We start from the raw sequence: 26263 nt of genomic DNA, 5'->3' as shown, positions 1-26263 counted from the left end.
GATGAGACGCTCAGTTTCTCCTGCCCAAGGACGGTGTAGATTGATTACATGCATCTCAAGCAGGGGACGGGACTAGGTCAGGGCCGAAAGAGACAGGACGCCACAAATAGGTGTACCTACAGTAGGTATCTACCTAGTGAAGGCTTCTTTTACCATGACTGTGGGGAGCGGGGAGCGTAAGAGTGGGGCGTGCCCAGTCTTTACAGTATACATTCGGAGTACGCATAGCCGCCATGTTCCCTGAACATTCTCCAGCGTACCTACGACACCTAGAAACTTTCCGGTCGATGACGGGCTTTGATGACGGGCTTTGATGACGGGCTTTAATGACGGGCTTTTCGCGAAATTCCGGTCTCGATAGCTGCATGGAATTAATACCCCACCTCCCGTCGTACTTGGTGCCATCCGACCGACCCACGGTCACGGCCACGGCCACGGCCACGGCCACGGCCACGGCCACGGCCACGGCCACGGGTCGTCTTTCCTCTGCTGATTCAGCCTTGTGGTTCATGCACCCACGTAGCCCCGGGCTTGCAACGCTTGGCAGCATCAGCCAAACTTTGGCTTCCATCCCATCAGTCGAGCACCACATCCCGCATCGAGGTAGCTGGTAAAGAGGCAGCAAAAAGTCAAAGCAGCTGCGCGGAAAAGCAGCCCCGCCTTTCATCATGTGCATAGCCTTGCTGACCACTGCCCACCCCGACTACGCGCTCATCCTGCTCGATAATCGAGACGAGTTTCTACTCCGCCCCACGTCCAGACCGCATTGGTGGAAACACCCGAGGACGGGGCAGCCGGTGCTCTCGTCGCGAGATCTCCAGCGCGCCGAGAAGGGCACATGGATGGGCGTCACCAAGACGGGCCTTTGGGCCGTGCTGACCAACTACCGCGAGGCCGATGATTCCCGCAAGGCCGGCGCCGGCGCCGGGACCGCTGTCCGCGGGACCAAGTCCCGGGGCGGCATGGTGACGGCCTGGCTGGCCGGGCTGGGGGGCGGCGTCGGGGAAGGCGTGCAGCAGCTGGTGCGGGAGGACGGGGTCAAAGGCGTGGGCGGGTTCTCCATGGTCTGCGGCAAGCTGCGCGGCAAGGGGTCCGGCGTGGCGATGGTGAGCAACAGGGCCGGACGTGCGGACGAGGTGCCTCTGGCTGCGTGCCAGCGCGGCGAAACGCTGGGGCTCAGCAACACCGCCTTTGACGCCGAGGTGGCATGGCCAAAGGTGGAGCTGGGCACGAGGCTGCTGCGAGATGCGGTCCGGCATGCCGTCGAGGCCGGGTCCAGCGAGGACCGACTCATCGAGGACCTCTTCCGGCTGCTGGACACGGACACCTTTCCCGCCTGCGAGCCGGGCGTGCCCTTTGAGGAGATGGCCAGGCTGCTGAGGCACACCATCTTCGTGCCGGAGCTGGGCGACCGAGGCCACCGCGAGGCCATGAGGGCGGCGAGGGCCAGGGGCAAGGCAGAGTGGGCCGAGGACCAGGGCTCGCTGAAGGCGGTCGAGGAGACGCCTTTCGGGAGGCAGGCCGAGGAGGAGGAGGTGGCGGCGGCGGCGAACGGGTTCGAAACGGGCACGTACGGCACCCAGAGGCAAACGATGATGCTGGTCGACCTGGGTGGGAGGGTCAAGTTTGTGGAACGAGCCCTGTGGGACGGCAACGGAAACAGCATTCCCAGGGGGGAGGGCGACGCGGTGTTTGAGTTTCAAATCGAGGGCTGGGCGGACTGAAGGGAGCGGGAAGTCTGGTTGCCGTCTCTTTGTCCAGATTGGTGTGTGAGGCTGCTCAAAGGATCGATCTGCCTGCTGGCTCGTCTGCGGAATGCGAAAGCGAAAAAAAAAAAGGCATCAATGATGACTGCGAGACGCAGCAAGGGGCATGATGGAGAACATTAGCCAGCCGGCAGTCGGCAGTCGGCAGCTGCCAGCCGGCAGTCCGCCAGTCCGCCAGTCCGCCAGTCCGTGGCCCGTGGCCGCCGGTGCCATCGCAGCCAAAAGGCAGGCGCGCAGACGGGAGTGGCAGCTGCCAGCCATCTGCCCTCTGCCCGGCCCTGTTAGCGAGCCGACCAGACCAGACTGCTTTGTATTGTCTCGTCTCGTCTCGTCTCGTCTCGTCTCGTCACGACTCGTCTCCCATCGCCATCGCGGCCCTCCGCCTGCCAAACAATAAACAAACCAAAAGAAAAAAAGAGTCTGCAGCGGCTGTGGCTCCCGTGGGCTCTGCATCACTGCATCAACCAGCTCGCATCCTTTGCTCAACCGGTGGCCCGCCCGCTTGCCAACACGCCTTTGTCCGCGAGCAAACAGCTTCACACAAACAACAGCCTCAGCTTTCTTCCCCCCGTCCCTTTTATCTCTACAACCGTGCCTTCTTCTTCAGCCGAGCCTTGAAGAAAGCAAAGCCGACCCCGACGTTAAAAAGACATACGCCAGTGACGGCCCTCCCTCGTTGCTTGCGCTTCTCGCATGCTGCTTCAATGTCAACGTCTTTCTTTTCTTCTTCTTCTTCTGTAACCAGCGCCCACATCCCTCCCACGTCCGTACCCCAACCGTTGAAGCACTGGATGCAGCCATAGATTGCGTGTCTGTTTGTAACTCCTCGGCGGCTGGTCGCTGCGAGCCTCCAGCAGAGACTACGGTCGGCACCACCACTCGACTGCTTTTTTCTTTCTTCCCTCGCAATCTTCAGCTGAGCATGCCGCGACGTCTCTTGCAGCGGCCGTCTATTTCCGCACCATTTGGCCCCGTGGTAAACTCTCGGGGCCCAGATCTTGTCCGGAGCCAAGAGTTTGAGCTCGTCGGCTGCATAGCAGACTGCGTTTCGGGATCCGCGGCGCCGTCCGTGTCTGCGGCTTCCAGTCGGTCTCGCCGCATATCTGCTGGCTTCGTGAGCGAGCACGCCCCTTCGGCGAGCCCGACCATTGCAGAGTCGGAACTCAGCGCCATTACCCTTGTGGGATCGACCAAGTCGTCCAAAGGCTCGCTAGGCAAGCGGTCGGCGCTCTTCTCCCTCTCGGCCAAGTCCCTCCTGAAGCAGCCGTCCAGATATACCTTGATCGCCACCAAACCTCAGCCTCATGGGTCGAAAGAGGACAGAGAAAACGTCGCTCCCATTGCCCCCACGGGGCCGGGCATCGGGGGAACGGTTACGTCTAATGGTGCTGGTTCAACCGCTGCTGGACGAATACCAAGGTCGAAAACCTTGACGGTTTGGCAAGGGCTCAGCAAGTCTTTTTCTAGAACCAGCTTGGCAGGAGGAGCCAAAGCTGCAGCCACAGAGGTTGCATCTACGCCCAAGAGTCTGCCGGCACCTAGGAAACCCGGCAAGATGGAAGCGAGCATCCCCAAGCCATGCCGTCCTGCAAGCAGCTCAACCACGATTTGCCAGTCACACGATGCGCCAAGTCCGCCTGCTGTCAGATTACACAGGAATACCATAGATGCCCCGCAAACTTCAGAGTACTGGACGGGTCGTTTCACGGCTTTGAACGACCGTATTCTGTCGGAGAAACTGGCCGAGAGGCCTCTGGTATCCTCTCCCTGGGATACCAACCCCTGGCAGCAATCTTCAACACCTGGTCGCGACTATGCGTCGCTTGCCTCATCTACCAAGCGCTCCACATACCTGCCACCCTCAAACACTACGCCGGCTCTCAGCACCGTGACTTGCAGCAGCCGTAAGCTACCGTCCGACTGTGAAGACGACTTGAGGTGTCAGCGCATCTTTGGGCAGCTCAACTCGCTGTGTACCACGTCTGAAGCAAAACAGTCTCTCTGGACGTGGCAACAGGCGTATGCTCGTCGGCTGGGCAAGCCACGACTACTTCCCCAAGATGGAACCATGAGTGACAAAGCTCGAACGAGCAGGGTCCTAACCGGCATGGGGGGTCGTTTCAAGAGTAGCGAGAGACGGGGGACCGTGTTGAATGAGTTGCCGAGTCCGAGGGGGGGATCCCTCGCTACGAACCTCGGCTCGTTGCGCGACGTGGCAGTGTGCTGAAGCTGCGCAAAGGGCCACCCCCTCTTTTCTTTCTTTATCTTGTTTTTGAATCTTCTAAGATGCATGAATTTTCCGGGGATACATGGTTCTTCCGGGATCCACGGGGGCTTGTTTGGATCCATCATTCCTTCTCCCGGTTGCTGACAGGGCGCTCTTTGCTTTTTGTCTCTTTGTTTGGCTACTGGCGCCTGTTGAATAATCAGGCTTGTAGAATGGGTAAAGTTTGGGAACTGTTCTCTTGACGCATCCGGTGGTTTATTTTTACGGTCCTCCTTTCTCCTTTGCTCTGTTTTGTGGATAATGGGACAAGAGCAGTTTTGATTGCAATTTGTTTGCTTTTCCCTGTTCCTGCTGGCTCTCTTTTTTTTTTTTTTGTCTATCCAGCTGTTAGCTTGCTCTTTCATTGTTGCCGTTGGCTTGGCTTGGCTTGGCTTGGCTTGCATTTATTATATTTGTCTATCCGAGAGTATGGTCGAGTAGCTTTGAAGTGTTTTTACCATGCTGTAATGTCATGTTCTGGGCACATGCGGCTGATGGTGATTGATGCATCCAGTGTCCGTTCCCTTCCGTTCCTCCTCACTTGTATTCAAAGTTGACCCAAAATGTACAACTCGCCCCCCCCCCCAAAAAAAAGAAACCCCCCGTGGCTGCGGGGCTAAACTTTTACCCCGACGGGCCGGCCCCACAGACACATTCTGCTTGCTCCTGCATCAGAGGCAATAATGGCCTACTCGACGCGCTTCCTGCTCTTGAGGTAGTCCCGAATCTGCTCGTACTTGTTGGCAAAGAACATGCCGGACCGGTCGCTCCTCCAGACCAGGACGCCAATCTCCTCGGCGAAGCGGGCCGTGTCGAGAAACTCCTTGTGGTCGTCAAAGTCGCGGAACAGGAAGCCGCCGGTGGTCTTCATGCGCTCGTTCTCCAGCTGCCACAGGCGGATCTGGTCGACGACGGTGGGCGGCAGGATGGGCTTGTTGGTCAGCGCGGCGGCGCGGTGCATCTGCTCGTGGGCGTGGGCGGCCATGTAGGCGATGATCTGGTCGGCGGTGATGCCGAAGTTGATGGCCTGGCGGATGGACGTGCGGGTCACGCGGCCGGCCACCATGTCGGGGAAGCGCATGGTGAGCTTGCAGAAGAGGGCGAGGACGGCGATCTGCAGCGTGGACTGGGTGTAGGCGTAGATGCGGTAGTTGGTCTCGACGATGACGCTGCCCTTTTGGTCGCTGGAGGAGCCGGGGGGTGCGGGCTGCGAGGTGGCGGCGGCGGCGGCGGCGGCTGTTGACGGCGACGACGTTGCCGCTGCTGCTGCTGCTGCTGCTGCTGCTGACGACGACGGCGACGACGACGACGACGCCAGCGTCGTTGATAATGATGATGATGATGATGATGACGACGACGACGACGACGACGACGCGGCGGCGGCCGTGGCGGCGGCGACACCGTCGCTGATTGTGCGCAGGCTGCTCCCGCCGCTGGTCAGGGTGGTGGCGAGCCGCGTGGGGAAGAACATGGACCGCTTGTGCTGGGGAACGTAAATCAGGCCAAAGTCGAGCAGCGAGGGCAGCATGTTCCTGCGCTGCTCCGTCAGGGCGGTGGTGTCGTAGGCTCGGCCGAGCTCCAGGCTGGCCAGGACGAAGAGGAAGGACAGCATGTCGACCGTCTCGAGGCCGGCGGCGCGGTTGGTCTCGCTGGCCTCGAGCCACAGCAGGAGCAGGGTCCAGACCTGGGCGTTGGGCTCCTGCAGCAGGAAGGTGAAGCCGGCCTGGGTGATGCCGATGGCGCCGCTGGGCCGGCGGTCCACCAGCCGGCCGGCGATGAGGAGCTCCTTGACGTTCTTGTTGGGGCCGCCGGCGACGTCGCCCGCCGTCTTGTAGCCGACGCTGGAGACGACGAACTGCAGCACGTCGTCCCACTTGCGGCGGGCGTAGCGGTCGAGGAAGGCGACGTCGATCTCGGGCGGCACGAGCAGCGTCGACGGCACGCCAAACGAGCCGTGCTGGCCGCCGCCGGTGAGGGCCAGGCGCAGCGAGTTTCGGAAGTTGGCCGTCAGCTGCACCTCCTGCGGCTTGTCCTTGGACGGCACCGACACCTGGATGATGTGGAGGCCCTTGAGCGTCGCAATCGCATTGTCTCGGTGCCTGGTTTTGAAAGCGGGCCATCATCAACACGTCTTGCCCGGTTTTGTTTGCTGTCTTGTTTTTTTTTTTTTTCTTCTTCCCCACACGCGCACGCGCACACTCGCCAGGTTGGAGGAAAGAAAGCAGCGTGCGGGTTACCTCTTTGCGTCTGGTTTCACCCAGGCGTCCAGGTCGCTGAGAAGCATCGGCTTGGGCATGTACAGGATGCGCATGACGAGCGTCTTGGCTGCAAAGCGGCGTCGTGTCAGCACACTCTGGCGCGGTTTCCGGGGACGCAAGGCTCACGGCGGCGAGTCTGGAGGAATGTACCTAGGTGCGGAAGCATGCGCCGGAATATGGCAAACGCCGTCGAAGGCTGCTGGTACAGCTTCCTGAAGGTGGTGCCGGGCAGCTTCTCGAGGTAGTCTGCGAGCTGCAGCGAAGACGCCGCAGCGGCGGACATGGCGGCGGGCGGGCGGGCGGGCGGGCGGGCGGGCGCAGTCGATGGAAAAAGAGGACGGAGCACGGGAGCGCGGCGCAAGGGATTTCACATGTCGCAGGAAGGTCGGCGGCGAGACGGACTTTGGTGTGTTGTTTTGTTTGTAATTTGTAAAGTTGATGGCGGAGGAGGAAAATGGGAACATGGGTGCGACTGCGGGCGGGTGATGATCGGGTGACGGCGGCGGCCCTGCGTGCACGGACCACTGACGGCCCGTCGCCAGCTGTTGGCCAGCATCAACATCAACGGCTTCACCACGGCGCGTCCGCACGTCACGTCCGCACGTCACGTCCGGCAACATGGCCAACAAGCTATCCCCCACCAGCTTCACGAGAGCCGTACGTTGCGCGACGCCCCAGACATCTGGCTTCTTTCTCTGCTGACGCGCTCCAGGTGATGCGATCGTTCATGGCCGAATCCGGCCTAGAACCGAGGCAAGAAACCCTCCCCCTTCCCCTTCTCTTCCCTCGCTCGTGGCTCGCCCCGGACTCGTCTGCTCCGACAAGTGCGCCGTTTCCCAGCAGCGGACTGACCAGGGCTGCAGACTGCTGGGCCCCAGGGTAGATAGAGAATGCCCTGCGCTCCCCTTGCCGCGGCAGCACCACAATGTTAACAAGCGCAGCTGCGGATCCTGAGCGCCCAGCCGGGTCGCGTAGACTTTGAGCTCGACATTCACAAAGACCACACGGTACGGGCCGCGCCCCCCCCCCCCAAGCAGTGATGCGGGTGCTTCTCCTGCAGCGCGGCTAAAGCTTGGCAGAACCGACTGGGCACGATCCACGGCGGCACGCTGGCCAGCCTGGTCGACCTGGGAGGCTCGCTGGCAGTTGCGTCGACGGGGCGCTTCAAGACGGGCGTGTCGACGGACCTGAACGGTATGCTTGGCTGTTTTGTATCTCTTGTCTGTCTCTCTGTGTCTCTCTTCTCTTCTTCTTTTCTTTTCTCTTTTCCCTGATATTTTACCTTTTATTTCAGCTGTGCTTTGCTTGTTTATTTCAATACTTTGGAAGGAGAAATCTCCCGTCATCTGCTTGTTTCTCGTCGCCGGCTCACAAATCCCCTGCAGTGACCTATCTCGCCCCCGGAGGAGCACCAGGCGACACGCTCAAAGCAACGGCCGTCTGCGAAAAGAGTAGGTACACGGCAACTCCAGCCGTCAAATCAATCCATGGTGCGCAAACTGACGTCGCCGCAGTCGGGAAAACGCTCGCCTTCACAACCGTCACCTTTACCAACAGCAAAGGCCAAGTAGCTGCGCGAGGGAGCCACACAAAGTCCGTCAGCCTCTCCTCTCGCTGTTTTCCCGCAACGAGATTCGCTGAGATGGCTGACTTGAAGCAGATACGTCACGGGGACGATGGGCGCGGATGGTCCGTTTGTCGCGCCGGCAGAGTATGCCGAGGATGTAGAGTAGATGTCGCCGAGGCGGCCGAGATGCCTGTTTGCGCATTTGTAGAAGGATGGCACCGTCTGGAGTCCTGCTATCCCATCAAGTCTGCTGCCGCTGCTGTTGCTGCTTTTGTTTCCTCTTGTACAATGAATGAATGACAGTCGACGGCCGGTTCTGCGGCAGCTGACAGCCGGCACGCATGCATACCAGCTGCCAGCGAAAGCGGGGCTTGGGCCCGGTACAGTACCGACCGCGGCGTACCCGCCCCCGGCGTACCGTGTACGGAGCACTGTACTGCCCGGCGTGGGTGGCTGCTGCTTTTCAATGTTCCTTGACGTCATCGCCTCCCCGTCGCCCAGCACCGCACCGCACTGCCTGGTGCCAGGACATGAACCTCCGCCAGCAAACCGGTTTACGCCCTCGTCCCACGTCACCATTACTCCTCCTCGACCGACTTCAACCTCGTCCTCCCATTCTCTGCCCATCCCGTGGCGTTTTCCCGCCCGCCCAGAAGCAATAAAAAGTACGACCACGCCGCGACCCGACAGTTTGTTTTCCCGACGCTCCCCCCAGTTGATCTCTCTCTGCCCTACCGGGGAAAAAAAAAAGAAGAGAGGAGAAGAGAAGAAGAAAAGCACCACCGCGCTTTCCCACGTTTCCCGCGCTTCCCACGTTTCCCGCGTTTCCCGCGTTTCCCACCATGGCTCTCACCTCTGCCGTGTCGGACCTCTTCAGGTCCATCTACGAGCTGTTCGCGTCGCTGGTGGCGGCCGTCTACGCGGCCGTCTACGCCGTCTTTGCCGCCGCGCAGAGCGTCGTGGTCGGCCTCGCGACCGCCGTGCGAGACGTGCTCGCCCAGGCGGTCCACCTGACGGGCGGCGTGGCCAAGTTTGTCACGGGTGAGTCTTGGTTGCCCTTCCGTTGCCTTTTCCGTTTCCCGTTTCCCGTTTCCCGGTGCGGTGGCGGGGAGAAAGAAAGAAAAGAAAGAAAGAAACATTTAGAAAACGGTGGCAGCCCTGCTGACGCTCTGGCTTTCTGCAGGCAACTTTGTGGCGCTGGCGGTCGGGGGTCTGCTGGTGCTGGGCTATCTGCGCGTGTCGGCCAGCCGTCGACAAGAGGCTGTGCGGGCCAAGAAGACGCAGTGATAAAAGCATGCCATTGTGCCACAGGGACGCTTTTGCGTTTTTATGTTTTTTTTTATGGTTTTTTGTTTTTTTCCTATTTGTGCTGTTGCTTGTTTTGTCATTTTCTTCGCCTCTGATGCCAGGTACACACGGAGTACAGGTGGTGGTCTAATCGCCGGGGCTTTCTGCTTTCTGCTTTCTGCTTTATGGGGAGTTGGCGGCGGCATTTGTAACCCGGAGACATAGGGCCAGTATAAAAAGAAAAAAAAATGAAGACCAAAAAACAAAAAAAAAAAAGCATCAAGTGTCATTCCCCCCTCACTCCGTCTTGCCGCCCGCCTTGGGCCCGCCCGCCTCGTCGGTCCCGTGCAGCCAGTCCAGCAGGCCCAGCCCCCCAAAGTAGACGTTGAAGCGCTCGTGGTGCCGGTCGTGCTTGCGCGCCAGCCCGCGCAGGAAGTCGTAGCCGCTGTGCACCGCCGCCGTCTCGAGCAGCTGGGCGGCGACAAAGACCCAGGCGGAGACGACGTGGGCGCGCAGCAGCACGGGCGGCAGCGCCACGGGCAGCGCGTTGGCGACCAGGTGCTCGAGCGGGTGGGCGTACTCGGAGGCCAGGGCCACGGGGGCCGTGAAGCGGTGGTGCGTCTTGTGCACGCGCTGGTACAGCCAGCGCGTGTGCAGCGCCCGGTGCGCGTAGTAGAAGAGCAGCTCGCGGCCGAGCGCGCAGGCCGCCACGTCGCGCGCCACCTCGCGCGCCGCCGGCAGCGCCGCGTCGACCCGCAGCGCCGGCGGGCGGCCCACCCGCCAGGCCGCCAGCGACAGCGCCGCGTGCAGCGCCGTCACCAGCGCCTGGTTGCGCAGCGACACGCGCGCCGCGTCCCGCACCTCGGCCGCCGACGGCTGCCGCCCCGCCGGCTGCAGCCTGTGCCGCCGCGAGAAGCGCGGCGCCACGGCGTCGAGGCCCGCCAGCAGCGCGCACGGGAGCCACCAGAAGACGACGTGCAGGGCCACCTGCCCGGCCACGTCGATGACGTAGGGGCTGTGCGAAGTCGCCAGCCGGTGCCACGCCTGGGCGACGGCGCCGTCCGGGGCGTGCATTGTTTTTTTTTTTTTTTTTTTTTTTTGTATTTTTTTTTGTATTTTTTTTTGTATTTTTTTTTTTTTTTTTTTTTTTTTTTTGTTGTTGTTGTTGTGTTATTGTTGTGTTTTTGCGTTTGTTTTTGGTTTGTCGGCGGGGGGGAGGAGGTGCGCGCGTGCCCGGTTTCGTTTCTTCGTGATGGAATGATGATGCCAGCTCAAGCCGCGGCGACTGGCTGGCTGGCACGGGGGCCGCCTTTGCGACCGGAGGCGGCGTCGTAGCTTGTTTTAATACTCGAGGCCCTTTTTTTTTTTTTTCCCTCTCCCTTTTCTCTTGTCCAAGCCGGCCATGGCCGATCCGGTTCCTCGGCTTCAGGATTCCAAGTTGCCTGCGGTGGAGCACAGCCCCCCCCCCCCCCCCCACCCAGCCTCACATGACGCCGGCCCAGCATGGCCACCTTCCCCTTTGAGCTGATCCATCGCTGTCCGGTGGCGGGGCCGCGGGGCCGCGGGGCCATCCGGCCTCACAAACCACACCACATGCATGCATGAAAGCTTGGAAACTTGAAAGCTTGGCTGCCACCTGTACGTGGGTGGTGCATTTTGTCGTCCAGTCACTTGCTGCTGACTCGGCTTCCTCGGGGTGGCTGGAATTCATTCCATTAGGTGGTTATAGCAAAGATACCTACATATCTACACGCCCAATCTGCTGTTGCGTCAACACTCAGCCGCGGCCGCCCTTGTCTGCAGACTATTCCGTAGGAAAAAGAAGCCAATACAACGACCATACAAAAGAGACGCATCCCAGACATCCCACATTCTGCGTCAAGTCCGTCCCTGCCCCTGCCTCTGCCCCTGCCCCTGCCCTTTCACAATATCCGTACAGGTTGTACGGATCGTAGCATCCGTGGTCAAATCTTGCCGTCTCTTCATTGCCCCCCCATCACCCCTCACCCTCATTCTTCCATGAAAGCATTTGCAGAACCCAGGCGAGACAGCTCCATATGCCCATCACTAGTGACATTCACCCTCCAAAACCTCGGCTGTGTAGGCGACACCAAACTAGAGGAACCGCTAGTTGCTTGGTTGGCCCGGTCATTCCAAACGCGTTTCGCCAAAGCACCGGCGGCTCTCCACTGCAACAGCTCGCACCCGAAAGCCCCTGTCCTGAATTCCACTCACGGACCGTTCATGTAAGCGTAGCAAGCATCGCTCGAAGCAGAGCTGGAGGTGGGCCTGCTCAAACATCCTTGTCAGCCCAAGCTTGGCTCGGCAAAGTGACGGACGACGACGCATGCTGCCTCTACACGTGCGCACCTTCATCGATATTTCGGTATGCTGATAAACATCCTACCTTTCTTGTCCTTCTCGATCCTTGGAGGCTTGGGCCGGGCAATGCTTCGCTCCACTTCCTCCTCGTAAATCACCACCTCGCCGTTTGGCAGTCTCTCGGTGCGAACCACTTGGCGCTCCACTTCCGTCTTTGGTCGACGCACTAATTCTCGTTCCAACGCCTTGATCTCGGCTCGGATGTCGTGGCGAGTTCGGGATCGCGATCGTGAGCGAGGAACAACCACCAGTGCCCCGTCATCGTGGTGGTGATGGTGATGGTGATGACGGCGATGGTGATGGCCGGAATCCCAGCTGCTCCAAGACTGCGTCGGTGATGACGCGCGAATGATTGTCTTGTCCACCTCGACAGTCTCCGTCACACGAGGCGAAGCATCTACAACGGTCGGAGCGGCGGCTGGAGCGGGAGGGGGAGGGGGTGCCACGACAGGAGGCGGCGGAGGAGGTGCTGGGGCAGCAACAGGAGGAGGTGGTGGTGGTGGTGGCGGTGCCGTCATTTCGGCGGCGTATTCTGTCCTCTCCTCAATCCTCTCTCCAACAACAGTCCCCGCGCGGGAGCGTGTAATGACCACTTCTTGGTCGGCTGAATGTCGCGTTAGGTTGAGCCGTCCTTTTTTTTTTTTTTTTTTTTTTTTTTTTTTTTTTTTGGGAGGGGGGGAAACGCTGGCTAGACAGGAGCCTACCTCTGTTGTACTCTTCGCTCAGTTTCAACAATTCATCAATATTCTCTTGTCCCAGGGCTTTTTGAACAATAATGGTGTTTTCCTGTGGCTGTTGTTAGGCCCGCCTGACACTGGCTCATGCAAGTAGGAGCTCTCACCTCTTCAATGTAGGGGTACCCCAGGTCGATGAGGGCTCTTCTAGACACGAGACGTGCTGGAATCTTCGTCTTGCCCTTCTTTGGGTATTCGCTGCGAACAGTGGTGCCTCCGGCGCTGCTGGAAGAGCTGCTGAGCGAGGACCGGGAGCTACTACGGTGCGTGTGACTCCTGGTCGTGCGGGATTCCCGGCTCCGATCACGGACATGACGTTCTCGAATCACTTCTCTCTCCCTGAACCTGTCGGGAAAATGCCTGTGCAGCTCCTCGTCGGGATAGTAGTCGGGCTCTGATGGGCGATAGTCGTCATAGTATCGGTCCTCACGTCGGCCAGGTGGCGGCAAGCCGCGGGCTCTTGGTAGAGGGATGGGTGCATAAGGAGGGGCCCGATAGTCATCTCTGTGCAAGTCTTCTCGCCGGGCAGGAGGCGGGTACTCGTGACGGGGCTCGAGGACATGTCGCAGGGGGCGACGATCGTATGTGTCCAGAGAAGACTGTCGTCGAAGGAAGGCGGGCCGGCGTGGGGAAGAGCCACGATGAAAGTCTGCGTCTCGGTCCTTTTCCATCACAACGCGGGGATCGAATGCTGGTGGCCTTGCGGGTTCCTTTCTTGCCTCGTATGGAGCATCATCATGGTGCCTCTGGTCGCGGACGTAGTCGTCTTCAAAGTACAGGCGACGGTCAAACCGATCTTCTGAACGTTCCCGGCCACGGCCGCCTCTCGGGTAGTAGCTGTCGTCCTCAACCCGGTCTCGGTCATAGACGCGGTCACGACTCCAGCGTTCACCTCCCATTGTGCGTCTTTGGTATTCGCGAGTTTGAATGTGAAGATTGCTGCTAAATGGGTGCCTTGGCACGGCGGGGCGGGGTAAAGCGGCGCAATGATTCGCGGGGAGAAGTTGGCGACGGAGCAAAAAGGGTTTTCCAAGGGTGTGCTAGGAGTAGTTGCGGCAAAGGAAAGAAACAAGCCGAGGCAAGAGGCAAGAGGCAAGAGGCAAGAGGCTCGGGGCACGATGTACAATGTACAATGTACGATGCACTAGGCACGGTCGAGTCTAGTAGAGAAAGGAAAGGTTGAAGATGGGAAAAAAGCAGGCTCCTCGGACTGGAGCAGGTGATTAGGGAAAAGATGAAAAGATGGAGTGGGCTGTGCTGGGAGGAGGAGGAGTCGAGTGGTAGACGGCACCGGCGATGACGTTGAGCCCCCCGCCTGGCTGACCTTGGGACTTGGCGCACGCCGCGGACATCAGATGCATGATCCATCCATCCATCGTCTGGTCCTTGGTGTGGCGGCCTCACTGGCCATGTTCCCGGCTGAGGTCAAGTTGGGCCTGGCCAGGCGGCAGATACGCCTGGCTTGCCGTGCGGCGTGCGTGCAGTGCAACTGGTTGCAGCTGCTGCAGCCAACAGAACAAGGGACAACCAAGGAGAGGCCCCTGCGCGTGACCCACTGCAAGACACTGAAAGACGTGCACTTACGGACTACATACAAAGGAAAGCCTTGGGAACATTCAAGGCCGGGGGGGGGGGGGGGGGGCGCAGGTGGCCGCCAGGCAACAAAGAGGGCGGAACAAATGTCAGCGACTCAGCACACCTGAGCCCCGACAGGGATGACCTCGCCGCCAGCTACAGAGTCACAAGTAGGTACGGAGTTAGTTATTCTGTACATACATAGCATTCGCGGTCTCACGCGCGACCCATTCATTCATTGCTCGGTTCCTCTCTTCCTTTCTTCCTTTCTTTGTTGCGTTTTGAGTCTTTCGTCTGAACGCCCAAAGTGGATCTTTTTCGCACTATTCTGCCTGGACAGGGGACAAGGTTCAAGCAAGGGCTTACCAAAGAAAGACAGACCAACGACGCCCAAGGAGCTCGGCACTCGGCAGCAGTGATTCTGATAGATGCAGATGCGCGAATGGGCTTTTTCTTCTTCTTCTTCTTCTCCTTCTTCTTGTCCATTTTGAGTCCCATTTCCCTCCTTTTTCCTTCTCCTTTGTCTTTCTTAATTTTTTTTTTCTCTGTGGAAATACCAAACCAGGCTGTTGCCTTTTTGGTGGCTGCAAAGTTTCTCGGGGCGGTCCTTCCTGGGTGGAGAGTGTGGCTGGCCAAGCGATCTGTGTCCTCAATCTAACTGTCTTTGGGACGCCGAGGCCAATCAGTTGGGCTCCAGCAAGCCTTGAAAATTGAAAGCACCAGACGCGCCTGGCATGCGCTACGTAATTATCCCTAGGCACCTTGCTCGCACTTGGGGGATACAAGATTCGTCCATGGGAAATCGCCACCGTATGTTCTGCTAGGGGTCTGGTCGGCCTGATCGGCCTGATCGGCCTGATCTGGCTGCAGAGCATCTTCATCGGGTTTATTCCAGGCTGGTGTCTTGGGTTCTTGGGCTTGGGCGCTGGTCGTCTCAGCTTGCTTCCTCGGGGCTGCCCAAAGACTGATCGACATGCCCTTCTGCTGTGGATCCGAAACGGCAGCACAGCTGCGTGTCTATGGATAACAAAAGGTAAAAAGACGGGCCGACGTTGGTTGCTGGATAGGTACATGTAGATTTGTGTGATTTGTGTAGTCATTACAAGGTGCGAGTTGGGGCTTCAGCGTGCCTGGGCCAGCCCGTAGATGGAGTTGCATCTTTCCTTGAGCATCATCATGAAACCCGTCTCGTTGCCTCATCACCTTGCACGACAGAGCGTGGAATGTGGAATGGGGGCAGAGTCGCGTTTCGGCGGGGGGGGGGAATGGAGCAACCACCAAAAACCACCAGGTCCTCCTGCCTACTGTAGATGCTGTGGAGAGTGGCGTTTTGCTTCCGCAGTAACCTCCCTTCGCAACTGCCAGATTGCCACAATTTGGAAAGAGCAACCAGAGTTGGCCACTTGCCTGTCAGCTCGATGAGCAGGCGGAACCACAGCGTTTCACTACTGTAACACCGTGGGCTCAGTATCAGTAGTAGGAGTCGACCTTATCGCGCAGCTATCATTGAATGTTGATCTTCTCCGTACCTCTTCTCCGTACTTTGTACCTCTCAATTGACCATGTATCTCTCCAGCACGTCCTTTCAAGCCCCCAGACTGAAATCAACGGCCGGCACAACTACACATCCGCACCTGCTTGGACTCGCTTGATGAATAGTATCGAAAATAGTGTCGCGCGTCCGGCGCCAAGGACGGTGCATTTTCTCGTCAACCCAGCCCATCAGCATCTGGAAACTAAATCACATGCAGCTTCCTTGAAGACTCGGGGCTCCTCAAGTCTGGAGCGCCCGCGAAATATCAATCCCCTGTGAAAAGCCTCCGTGGAGCCGCAGACACCCGTGCCTGGACCTCTGACCTGCAGAGTTGCAGCCTCATCCCTCTGGCGTGGTCTCGCCTCAGCCTTCAGGTCTGGTGCCCCTGACAAGGGGTCTGGGGCAGCCTGGCCAAACTCCCTGCAGCTTCCAGGTCGCTAGTAGCTGGTAGGCAGTGGTCAATAGCTAGGAGCTTTGGAAGCTAGCACCAGGGCTACCATCGACGAACGCTCAGGGTCAACATCTCTTGCTTCACCCCGTCATAAACCGCCCTCTCCTTTCTCTGATACAGTCGTCTGGTTCGTCGCCTCGCGTGCCGTCCAAAAACCAACAGTCCTTTCCCACACTGTCGTGCCCTTGCTTGTACGTTTATTGCCACAATATCTGCCAAAAATCTGATCAGCCCTGCTCAGCGGTAATCTGCTACCAACGCCCGACTCCCCTTCACTGCGTCCTTGGTCGTCGCAAATCCCTTTCGCTCGTCACCGTAGCTGGGGATCATGCCACTGTGCTCAAATGGATGGTCTCAAACATAGCAACAGCGGCATCCCCCGCACATCTCGACTCCCAGTCCCTCGCTCAGCAATCCCCAAGCCTGCTTCGCCAACCTCGACAACACCGCTTCGGCCCCAGGCTTCTAGAGACAGCTTCGACGGCGGAGAGCTACATGTCCCCAAAGTTCGGGCGAATGCGTCGCGAGACGAGTTCCGCCAAAGAAAGCAAGACGCCAATGGCTCGCACAGCCCATTACGAAAGGCCTTCTCGCGGGATCAACTACGCTCAAGCCAGCAGCAAATACCAAAGTCTAGATCGCAAATCGACTCGCTAGCAACTAGTCCCGGCGTTGGCCATCTTCAAAAGCAAGCCAGCATGTCCAGTGCCCAGCCATGGATCATGGGAAGCCTCTCCGGCCTGGTCGACCTGGTCGAACATGATTCCTCTGGCACCTGTGCTTCGCAGAATCGACTGCCTCAAAAGCAAGCAGCCCCATCGCGCGATACAACCGGCATACGTGACCTCGTAGGAGATGGCTTGGTCAACGAGATTGATACTGCGCAGACGCCAAGCACCAGCAGGAGCAGACCTCGGCCGTCTTTGACTGAACGCACTATGGAGACGTTGGCCCAAGTACCCACCTCGCCCGCGTTGAGTAAGCGACCGTCGTCCTTCTTCGACCAGGTTCGCCCAATATCGCAAGCCGGAAGTGCAAGTCTGCGGCCTGGATCCAGCTACAGCTCGGAATCCTCGGCACGAGCATCGTCTGGGCAAGGCAGCCGGCCAGGATCAAGCGCTGGCCTGGATGATGCTGCCACGTCGGCCTTTCGAGGCGGCGTGGCCTCTTTCAAGAGCAGCCTCTCTACAATCAGCGGTACTCCTCGAAGAGCGTCTGGCTTTGGCATCCCAAAACCGACCCAGAAGGAGGCCACGCCAAGCCGTGCGCGAATCCCCTCTGCTACAAAGCCGACCACTATCAGCGTGCCATCCATGCCTGTACCAGATGCAGCTCGGAGCCCGAGTCTGGACAAAAGGGCTTTCGGGCCGGTTCCATCCAGGTCTGGCGGCAAAACAATGGCAGCGCGACCAACAAAGCCTAGGCCCTCTGCAACTGGACTTTTCAAGAAGACGTCGTTGCCTTCTCTGGTAGACTCTGCAGCTGCCACGGAGACGGCATGGGGTGAATCCGATGCCCTGCCTTTGCCCAAAGCATCCGTGTCGGCCGCCAAAGGACTCTCGCCATTGACAAACCGAAAGTCATCCGCAGCATTGCGAGAACAAATTGCAAAAGCCAAGGCAGCCAAGCGTGCGGCCTCGAGGCAAGCATCATCCAACCAAGAGATGGCCACGGAGTTTGACGCGCCCATTATGTGCAGTGATGGATATGGTCCAGATTTGCCGCACGATGATCCGTTCAACCTGCGAAAAGGCGAGAATCCCGGGGCCAAGGTGCTGCAGCAACGCGTCGAATCGGCGAGAACTACGGGGAGACTGAACATAGCCGCCCTTGGATTGAAGGAGATTCCCCACCAAGTGATGAAAATGTATGACCTGGAGAGTGTCGGCAGCTACGGTGGCAACTGGGCTGAAAGCGTAGATCTGACGAGGCTCGTCGCCGCCGACAATGAAATCGAAGCCCTCGATGACGCCGTCTTTCCAGATTCAGCTCCTGATATGGCAGGCGCGCAAGACGCTGGAGAGGAAGAACCCCAAGGCAACATATTCGGCGGGCTGGAGACGCTGGACTTGCACGGGAACCTGTTGCTGAATGTACCTCTGGGCTTCCGCAGGCTTCTCCACCTCACATCGCTCAACCTCGTAAGTGCGAATCGGGCTTGGCCATGACATTTTCCCATCATTGACGGCGTCTTAGTCCTCGAACAGGCTGGAAAACAGCAGCTTCGATGTCATTGCTCAAATGACTTCTTTGAGAGACCTCAGGCTATCCAAGAATCGGTTTTCTGGCACACTGAGCTCGGCATTGTCGAATCTCAAAGCAATTGAGATGCTCGATGTTCATGGAAACGGCATATCAGCCTTGCCTGATTGCATGGATCAGCTGTCGCGCTTAAGGATCTTGAATGCCAACGAGAACAAGCTGCAATCTATTCCTTTTGATAGCCTGTCCAAACTTCCGTTGACAGAGCTTTCAGTCAGGAAAAACAAGCTGTCTGGGGTTCTTTTCGAGCCGTCCATCGAAGCGCTACCCCTCTTGCAGCTGCTTGACGCGTCAGGCAATCAATTGACTCATCTGACTGCTGCCGATGCAAAAATCAGCCTCCCGGCGCTCCACTCGCTGTGCCTGTCGGTGAATCGGCTGCAGTCCCTGCCTGACATGACGACTTGGACCAGCCTTCTTACCTTGGCCGTGGACGAGAACCACGTAGCCTCTATTCCCGACAATTTCACAACACTTCAGAAGCTACGGCATGCGGATTTCGCAAGCAACGATATCCGCACGATCCCCCCCGAGATTGCTCGGATGCAAGGCTTGTCCATGCTCCGCCTGACGGGTAACCCGCTCAGGGACCGAAGGCTGATATCTGCCTCGACCGACGAGCTAAAGGAGGTTCTGGCAGCTCGACTGGAACCCCCGCCCCCGTATCAGGAGCCCAACGAAAACTCGACGCTTGTAGAACTGATGGGCGGCCACGTCGAAAGGGGCAGGCAGTCCAAGGATGCTGCTGGCTTTCCCCTGGTAACAAGGTGCGATGAAGATGCCGGATCCGACGTGGACGACGACTTTACCACGCCACCGACGTCTGCGCCGCACACACCCACGCGGACGCGCTCGGAAACAGTTGTCAAGGACGTGTGGTTCGTCAAGCCAGGGGGCCTCTTGGACCTGTCAGGATCCAACCTGTCCGACCTAAACGCGGATACCTGCTCCGCGGTTGCCTGCCAGAACCAAGTGCGTCAGGTTCAGCTTCATCACAACCCCCTCCAAGCCATACCGATGGCCCTCGCAGCGTTTGGCTCGACTCTGTCAGTGCTGTCCCTGGCGCATATGCAGCTGTCGGGCGGCTCCTATCTCTCGGCGACCCTGGAACTGCCAGCCCTGCGGGAACTGAGCCTCGTGTCGAATCAGATTACAAGCTTGGCGCCATTGACGGAGCAGCTGGACGCTCCGGCCTTGGAGAAGCTCGACGCTGCCCTCAACCGGATGACGGCGCTTCCGCCCGACTTGAAGCAGTCCTTTCCACAGCTTTCGGTCCTGCTGGCACCCAACAACCAGCTGGCAGAGCTGGATCCGGAGAGCATTCGAGGGCTGAAGATTGTCGACGTGTCCAGCAACGACATTGGGCAGTTGAATCCGCGGCTGGGTCTCCTTGGTGGCGCCGGCGGTTTGCAAAGGCTTGAGCTTTCCGGCAATCGGTTCAGGGTACCGAGATGGAGCATTCTGGAGCGAGGCACGGAGGCTACGCTGCGGTGGCTGCGGGGTCGGCTGCCCGCTGAAGATGAAGAGATGGAGGCTTGGAGGATAGCCAACGGCGAAGCAGGGCAGCAAGAAGCAGATTGATATGCCGGAATTGCCTAGGTACCCAGGCACTCGCACTCGCGGTGAAGGACTCACGGCGGGTATTTCTGGAACTGGATGTGCTGCAGTTTTATTTATTTATTTCTTTATTTTTTCCTGGCAAGATGTTTATAGTGCCGAGTGGTGGTGAAATCAAGGAAAAAGGGGTACTGCACCACGGAATAAACAAAAGAAAAGAAGGAAAGAAAACGGTGTTTGGGGTGGTTTGCCATGACGATGGATAGAGGTATCTAGACAGGCCTGTAAATGCAACAGGACAAGTCAAATACAATGACCAGTGCCGCAGTCCAGCCCATGAATATCTGGTAGCTGCTGGCTGACTGCATGTCTACATGCACAGTGGCAGGCAGGTCTGGCACAAATCAAGTGGTGACTACATGTATATTGATTCATACCCACCGCGTCCGCAATCCCTCATGAACGGAGACGCCGCAGCCGGAAAACAACAGGTGCTGGACGCTGCAGGGACGAGCAGACTCGAGCGACCGGGTTGCGTCTCCCACATCCGGCGTGCTTGGCGAATGCGGGCACTTGCAAGGGAGGACAGAAGCGACTGCGGGCGATGCGGGCGTGTGGCTGGATCCGGTACCGGTGGCGGGGTGGCTGGCGATGCCCGAGCGGTTACGTAGATTCGGGGGCCGGGATGGGACAAGGCAAGGCAAGGCGGGCAGCCTGTCGGGACGGGGCTGATGCAGAGCGAGGCGGCATCTATCGTGAGGTTGTCGAGATATGGCGAGACGGGGTTCAAGATGATGATGGGTCAGCGGGAGTTGAAGCTTTTGCACTGGGTTTAGCGGTGAGGGCAACGCGTTCAGTTCGGTCTGGTTCTAGTCCGGTGGTGGGGGGGGGAGTGGGGGGGTGGGGATGGGCGGCTTGCCAGCTGCCGCCCCACCGATGCAAGCAGCTGGCTGCGCGGAGCTGCTTTGCTTGTTCAACAGCGGCCAGCCCAGCCCGGCCCAGCCACAACCTTCTTGGCACCGTCGCTTCGCCCCCATCCATCGCCGCCCGTGTTTTGTTCTCGCCCAATTTCCGTCAACTACGGGACGAAAGACGGCACTTGGAGGCTCTGCGTGGCATCTGTTCTTCTTTTTCTTCTTTTCTTCTTTTTTTCTTTCCTTCTTCTTTTGTTCCGTCCGATGCTTTCGCAGGTCGCTCCTGTCTGCTGAAGGGTTGGTGATTGGACTTGGGTCAGGCGGGCAGATAGACGTCAACTCGACGACAGACGACAGACGACAGACGACAGACGACAGACGACACCGACACGTCAATGGCCATCAAACAGGCACCTGCTCATCGACCCCATCGCCGCTGATGCCCGCGCCTCTACCACTGAGCAACCAATCATCGCTCCAAGCCCTGCGATTGCCCTCCCCTCGCCATACCCCCTCCACCCCGGCAGTCATGGCTCCCGACCCCGAGCCCAACGGCATCATACTGGGCAGCCCGCTCGACCCGTCCACGCCCCCGGATGCCGGCCAGTCCGCGTCTTCGCAGGCCACGCTGCCGTCGACCGAGATCCCCGCGTCGCCCATCGACGCAGACGCCGCGGACGAGTCCTTCCGAACCGAAGCCAACGACGACGGACGCGCCGCCGTGGTGATCCCCTCGTCCCTCACCCCGCCGCCGTCGACGCAGCTCGCCGCCGCCCGCGGCAGCGCCAGGGCGGCGTTTCCGTCCCTGTCGCGCCACCCCGCCCTCTGCTCGCCACCCGCGACAACCGTTTCGAAAGCGGTGCCCGATCGGGAACAAGGCAGCGGCGGCGCCGGCGGCGGCGACTACCGGCCCCCGTCGCCGCGCCAGGTGCTCCACGCGTCGGCGGACGAGCTCCGGCCCATGCTGCAGATCTGCATCGCCGAGCAGCAGAAGCTCAAGACGGAGACGGCCCACCACAGGCTCCAGTACAACCTGCTCAGCCTGCAGGCCGACGACGACGCCAAGCGATCCGCCGTGGAGCACGAGATGATGCGTCGCGAGGTGGACGCGCTGCGCGCGGCCGACCACGCCCGCCAGGCCAAGAGGGAGCTCGGCATCGCGTCGGACTCGACGCACGCCAAGTACGCGCAGATGAGCACGTGGTACGAGGCCGCCATGGAGGACAACGAAACCCTGCGCCGGCGGCTCAAGCTGGCCAAGAGGGTGATTCAGCAAAAGGAGGAGGAGAGGCTGAGCCTGGCCGAGGAGCGCGACCTGCTCCTCACGCGCATCCGGGAGAACCGGGAGCATTTCCACATGCTGTGCAGCCCCGGCGGCATCTTCCACGGCGCCATGACCCCCAGCCAGCCCGCCGTCTCGACGCCCCAGCAAGCCCGGGCCCCCCACCGCCAGACCCCGCGATCGTCGCAGAAGGAGGACGCGACCAGACCAGAGTACGGACTCTCGGCTCTGCTCCAGGCCATGAGCCAGAGCCAGGACAACAACAACAACAACAGCAGCGCTCCTTGCACACCACTGACCTCTCACCGCGCGCCCCAGAAGCACTCCGCCAGGCATAGTCGCAACGCGCAGTCCATGTCGTCGCTACCGACGACCCCTCTGAACCGGCTGCGAGACAGCGGGGGCTTGCTGCCGTCGGTCGACCTGGTGCCGCGGACCGAGCCACGCCACCGGCGTGCGCACCAGGACGCCGCCAGACCCAGGACGCCGGACCCCAAACGGGGCGGCAGGCGCAGGAGCCGAGAGAGCACCATCTCGGCGGACGACAACGAAGAGCTGGCCAGGCAGGCGTTGCAGTCGGTGGCGGGAGGACCGCGTTCTTCACGCACCCTGCCAGAGTCGAGAACGAGGACAGCGCCCGAGCAGCAAGGAGGCAGTCCCGGGGGGGACGACGACGACGACGACGACGACGACCTCTTGGACAGCCAAGCTAGCCAGGCGGCCACCGAGCTGCTGCGGCGGCATCCGGGCACGAGCTTCGAGGCGGGCGGCCTGGTCGACGCCCGTCAAGCGTCGCCCATGGCCGTTGAGCAGTCGCTTGCGCTGCAGTCCAAGATGCTGCGGGCTTCGCGCAGCGCCGCCGCGGATAAGCGCAAGCTTGGCAGCGGCAACCCGGCGCCGGAGGACGGGCAGCGACGCCAGCCGTCGCAGCCGAGCCCGACGAAGAGGATCAAGGTAGCATCGCTGGGGGGCGACCAGAGAGTCGGGCTGGGCATTCAGTACGGCAGATGAGGGGGGCATGTTTCAAAGGAGACGCTGCCATGGTGGATGGGAAGACGGAGAGGGTAGACTAGATTGAACTGATTTGCAGACGGGCATCACTTGCGGGGCTGTATGCGTGACGGGGTCTCTGGCGAGGCGCGTGCAAAGCCATGGCGGTCCGCCCGTCTTGTTGTCGGTCGATATCCTGCCGATGGGCCTGGATCGGGCGCAGCAGCCGCCGATCGACGCGCGATTTCGTACTTGGCCCTTCCGACCCCAGCCTGCGCCTTTCTTTTCTTTTCTTTTCTTCGCCGCCCGCATGACGAGACACCCTGCTGCACGGCGTGGCCACGAGCTGGGCGTTGTGGGCACGGGCACGGGCATGGCGGCCTTGTTTGTGCGCGAGTAGCTGCGGTCGCGGCAGTCGGCAGTCAAGGATGATTTGATTGCTCGTGCGCAGATTCCATGGCAGAAACAGCATGGCGAGAGTGGTCTATCCTAGGTGAATACTATGAAACGCTCTCGATGCGAGAGCGGCGCATGGAAAGCGGGTCGTTTGGTCAAGTTATAAACAGATTGTTCGTATATGTACCATCGGAATAGCGGCCTTTCACAAGCAATGCGTAAACATGCATTGTTCATGTAAAAGCAGCGCATCGAGAGCGGCCTTTCGCAAGCAATGCTTGTAACCATTGTCCATCACCGCCTGAACCCGCAAACCCGTCCTCCCGAGTCTCGATCAACCCCTCCCCCCCGCGCGACGCCCAACTCGTCCACGCCCACCCGCACCAGGCTCTTCCTCACCCTGCCGTAGTCCCCAAAGAAGGAATGGGCTCGCGCGTCGTTGCCCGTCGTCAGGCCGTGGCCCAGCGTCGCCCCCCATGCGCCGGCCACGCGCAGCGCGTGCGACTGCGACCCGTCCCCTCGTCGCTCCAGCATGACCGAGTAGACGCATCCGGTATACCGCACGGCCCGCTCCGCCAGCGACGCCGGAAAGCCCCACGCCTTGCCGTCCAGCGACACGGGGTGCCACGGCGTCACCAGCAGGCTGCCCACCCGGCAGAGCGTCTCGCCCCGGACGGGCGTCTCGAGCACCATGGCCACCTTGCGCGCGCCAGCGGGGGTGCGCACCTTGACGCCCCGGCGGAGCCGCCGGATGGGGACTCTCCTCCCCGACGCCAGCTCCACGGGCGTTGATGCTGCAAAACACGAGCCTGCGGCGTTGCGGTAGCGGCTCATATGCACCGGCTGAAGCTGGTGTTGCTGGCCAAAGTGCCCGTGCCCGTGCCCGTGCCCGTGCCCGTGCCAGTACGTCTCCCTGCTCAGCGGTTCTGGCGGCGGCAGGTTGTCAAACGCGTCGTTGAGGCGATCGCGGCACGAGATGAAGAGCGGGCTGTCGGCGCCGTACTGCAACGGACCAGGGTCTTTGAACGAGTTGCACACTTGGCTTGCATGGGCGTTGGAGTAGGATGGCAGGTAGTGAACCCCCCATTTCTGGAGGAAGCCCGCGTTGTTGACGGCCAGTGAAACCTGGCCCTGCGGCTCGGGCCCATTGACGTCGAGCATCAGTGAGGCATTCTTCTCGTCGTCAAAGTCCCTGGCGGGAATCTCGGCCATGAGCTTGGCCAGCTTCCTCTGAAAAGTCTCGATCCTCCCCAAATCGGGCCGGTGCTCGCCGTCCGGGCCAAGAGGGAACATGGACGAGAGGAACCGACACAGCTCGGCTCTTGACTCGTGGTAGGCAACTTCGGCTGCGGAGATGGCCGACGGCTCGAGGATGCGGCTCCTGGCCGTGACCGAGGCGGGCGGGCCGAGGATGCTGGGCCCAGCAATCTTGGCTCTCTGGTAGCACAGAGTTGCGGTGACGACGGCTGTTTCAAGATTAGGGGCCTCGCCATCCTTTACCCGCAGGAAGACGTCGCGCGTTTGACCAAATTGCAGGTTCCCCAACGGTATCTGAAATTCCATGTGTGTGGCATCGCCAGGCCCGATTGGGCGAGGGTGCTGCTTGACGACCGTCTCTTCTCCGACTTGGTCCAACTCGGCCGACGGCGGGTAGCTCAGAGTCAGGGTGGCCCCGGTGGCAAAGGTCGCTTGCAGATTTGCAACTGCGTGCACAAAGACTGTTCCAACCATGCCTGCGTCCGGAATGAAGGAGTAGTTTCCATGACCATACTCTGCCAGCGATTTCAAGAGCCCAGATCGCAAGCCGTATCCAAAACCAAAGGTGTGCACGGTGGCGGGAAGGGGGCGCAGAGTTTTCAGTTTAGGAATGTAGCCTTGCGGGGGACACCTAGAACGGGTTAGACAGGATCAAACAAAGAAAGGAAGAAAGGCAAAGCATCAGAGCTGCTGGCGGATTGGAGACTGGCATGTACATATGATTTGGCATGCCATCTGTCAGTATCATCATGGCGCGGACATTAGCATTGTCCAGGGCTTCCTCAAACACCCGGATGCCGTCTTGAATGCCGTGCCAGAGGTTCGTGCTGCCGTTGGGCTCGAGCCTCTTGATACTGCTTCGTGCTTGCTCCTTTTCGTCAACGTCCATGTACGTGAGGGGTTGCACAATGGTTGATTTTGTGGAAAAGGTGACGATTCCTAGGCGATCCTTGTCATTCAGCGTCTCGAGAATGGTCAAGGCCGCATGCTTGGTCACGTCCAACACGCTGAGGCCTGTGCTCTCGTTTTCTCCCGGAACTGGCGCGTCATCTTGCATGCTGGTTGACACATCGACCACGAGGACTATGTCGCATGGTACGTGTTCAATGTGCGATGCGGGAACCCGCGGGGGCACCACCTTGACCAGGAGTGACTGCTTGGACGGTACGGGATGGAGTTGGAGCGCTGCCAGTCCCGGGCCAGCTTGGCCAGCAGGAGCTCCATTCCGAAGGGGGATTCTCTGCGATGGAGCGTTAGACACGGCGGCAGCATTTCTATTGGAGAGGAAAGCCCTCGGCCTACCATGGCAACAACCCGTACGCGCGCGAACCGCAAAAAATGGACGACGATGAAAAGGGAAATGGACTTGAGGGGCGTGAATGACGAATCCTGATCCTGACAATGTCCTTGAGCCTCGACGTCCGAGAACCGGTTGATATACTGTACTCAACGGCTGGCTGGTGTCAGCCTTGCCCAGGCCCAGATGAGAGCCTTGGTGGAGATTGGGAGATTGAGATGGATGAGATGGCGCGAGCGAAGCCCTAGGGTCAGCCCGTTCAGCTGGGACGGCGGCGCATCGCCACTGTTTGAGCAGAATTGCCCTCGTGGCGTCCCAAGGCTCTCTCTGCGCTGGGGCCATCCCATCCATGGCGTTGGATGCCGAGGGCTGACGGCGGCGAGCAGCGCTAAAATAGGTTAAACTAAAGACGAAAATAATCATCTTGTATAGTTTGTTAGGTTAGGCGTCTTGGCTAGCCTCGTCTCCATGGGTCTCCATGAAAGCAC

The 26263-nt window shown here is 59.7% G+C and overlaps 11 protein-coding genes across 11 annotated transcripts; 7 read left to right on the top strand and 4 right to left on the bottom strand.

The window, feature by feature from the left end:
- Positions 1–668: 668 nt before the first annotated feature.
- UV8b_08017 (uncharacterized protein) lies at positions 669–1724 on the top strand (the record flags this gene model as incomplete). The annotated part of the gene is made up of 1 exon (XM_043145514.1): positions 669–1724. One exon carries the CDS (start codon positions 669–671, stop codon positions 1722–1724), a length of 1056 nt encoding a protein of 351 aa, XP_043001449.1.
- A 151-nt stretch (positions 1725–1875) lies between these two features.
- On the top strand, positions 1876–2163 carry UV8b_08016 (uncharacterized protein; the record flags this gene model as incomplete). Its single annotated transcript, XM_043145513.1, has 1 exon — positions 1876–2163. One exon carries the CDS (start codon positions 1876–1878, stop codon positions 2161–2163), a length of 288 nt encoding a protein of 95 aa, XP_043001448.1.
- A 525-nt stretch (positions 2164–2688) lies between these two features.
- UV8b_08015 (uncharacterized protein) lies at positions 2689–3993 on the top strand (the record flags this gene model as incomplete). The annotated part of the gene is made up of 1 exon (XM_043145512.1): positions 2689–3993. The coding sequence occupies one exon, from the start codon at positions 2689–2691 to the stop codon at positions 3991–3993; it is 1305 nt and encodes a 434-aa protein (XP_043001447.1).
- Positions 3994–4720: 727 nt separating this feature from the next.
- UV8b_08014 (uncharacterized protein) lies at positions 4721–6573 on the bottom strand (the record flags this gene model as incomplete). The annotated part of the gene is made up of 3 exons (XM_043145511.1): positions 4721–6131; positions 6270–6357; positions 6441–6573. 3 exons carry the CDS (start codon positions 6571–6573, stop codon positions 4721–4723), a joined length of 1632 nt encoding a protein of 543 aa, XP_043001446.1.
- Positions 6574–6908: 335 nt separating this feature from the next.
- On the top strand, positions 6909–8023 carry UV8b_08013 (uncharacterized protein; the record flags this gene model as incomplete). Its single annotated transcript, XM_043145510.1, has 8 exons — positions 6909–6947; positions 7003–7043; positions 7154–7169; positions 7232–7297; positions 7370–7484; positions 7676–7741; positions 7805–7883; positions 7951–8023. 8 exons carry the CDS (start codon positions 6909–6911, stop codon positions 8021–8023), a joined length of 495 nt encoding a protein of 164 aa, XP_043001445.1.
- Positions 8024–8699: 676 nt separating this feature from the next.
- UV8b_08012 (uncharacterized protein) lies at positions 8700–9144 on the top strand (the record flags this gene model as incomplete). Its single annotated transcript, XM_043145509.1, has 2 exons — positions 8700–8898; positions 9041–9144. The coding sequence occupies 2 exons, from the start codon at positions 8700–8702 to the stop codon at positions 9142–9144; spliced, it is 303 nt and encodes a 100-aa protein (XP_043001444.1).
- Positions 9145–9441: 297 nt separating this feature from the next.
- On the bottom strand, positions 9442–10715 carry UV8b_08011 (uncharacterized protein; the record flags this gene model as incomplete). Its single annotated transcript, XM_043145508.1, has 2 exons — positions 9442–9867; positions 10632–10715. 2 exons carry the CDS (start codon positions 10713–10715, stop codon positions 9442–9444), a joined length of 510 nt encoding a protein of 169 aa, XP_043001443.1.
- A 671-nt stretch (positions 10716–11386) lies between these two features.
- UV8b_08010 (uncharacterized protein) lies at positions 11387–13159 on the bottom strand (the record flags this gene model as incomplete). The annotated part of the gene is made up of 4 exons (XM_043145507.1): positions 11387–11433; positions 11552–12130; positions 12231–12312; positions 12368–13159. 4 exons carry the CDS (start codon positions 13157–13159, stop codon positions 11387–11389), a joined length of 1500 nt encoding a protein of 499 aa, XP_043001442.1.
- Positions 13160–16164: 3005 nt separating this feature from the next.
- Positions 16165–19663, top strand: UV8b_08009 (uncharacterized protein; the record flags this gene model as incomplete). Its single annotated transcript, XM_043145506.1, has 2 exons — positions 16165–17961; positions 18017–19663. 2 exons carry the CDS (start codon positions 16165–16167, stop codon positions 19661–19663), a joined length of 3444 nt encoding a protein of 1147 aa, XP_043001441.1.
- Positions 19664–21082: 1419 nt separating this feature from the next.
- On the top strand, positions 21083–22846 carry UV8b_08008 (uncharacterized protein; the record flags this gene model as incomplete). Its single annotated transcript, XM_043145505.1, has 1 exon — positions 21083–22846. The coding sequence occupies one exon, from the start codon at positions 21083–21085 to the stop codon at positions 22844–22846; it is 1764 nt and encodes a 587-aa protein (XP_043001440.1).
- A 669-nt stretch (positions 22847–23515) lies between these two features.
- Positions 23516–25783, bottom strand: UV8b_08007 (uncharacterized protein; the record flags this gene model as incomplete). Its single annotated transcript, XM_043145504.1, has 3 exons — positions 23516–25109; positions 25195–25718; positions 25781–25783. 3 exons carry the CDS (start codon positions 25781–25783, stop codon positions 23516–23518), a joined length of 2121 nt encoding a protein of 706 aa, XP_043001439.1.
- Between the last annotated feature and the right edge of the window lie 480 nt (positions 25784–26263).

The sequence above is a fragment of the Ustilaginoidea virens genome, chromosome 7 (assembly GCF_000687475.1).
Source record: "Ustilaginoidea virens chromosome 7, complete sequence".
NCBI lineage: Eukaryota > Fungi > Ascomycota > Sordariomycetes > Hypocreales > Clavicipitaceae > Ustilaginoidea > Ustilaginoidea virens.
Note: the sequence above shows the minus strand (reverse complement) of the source record. Positions and strands in the feature narration are given on the sequence as shown.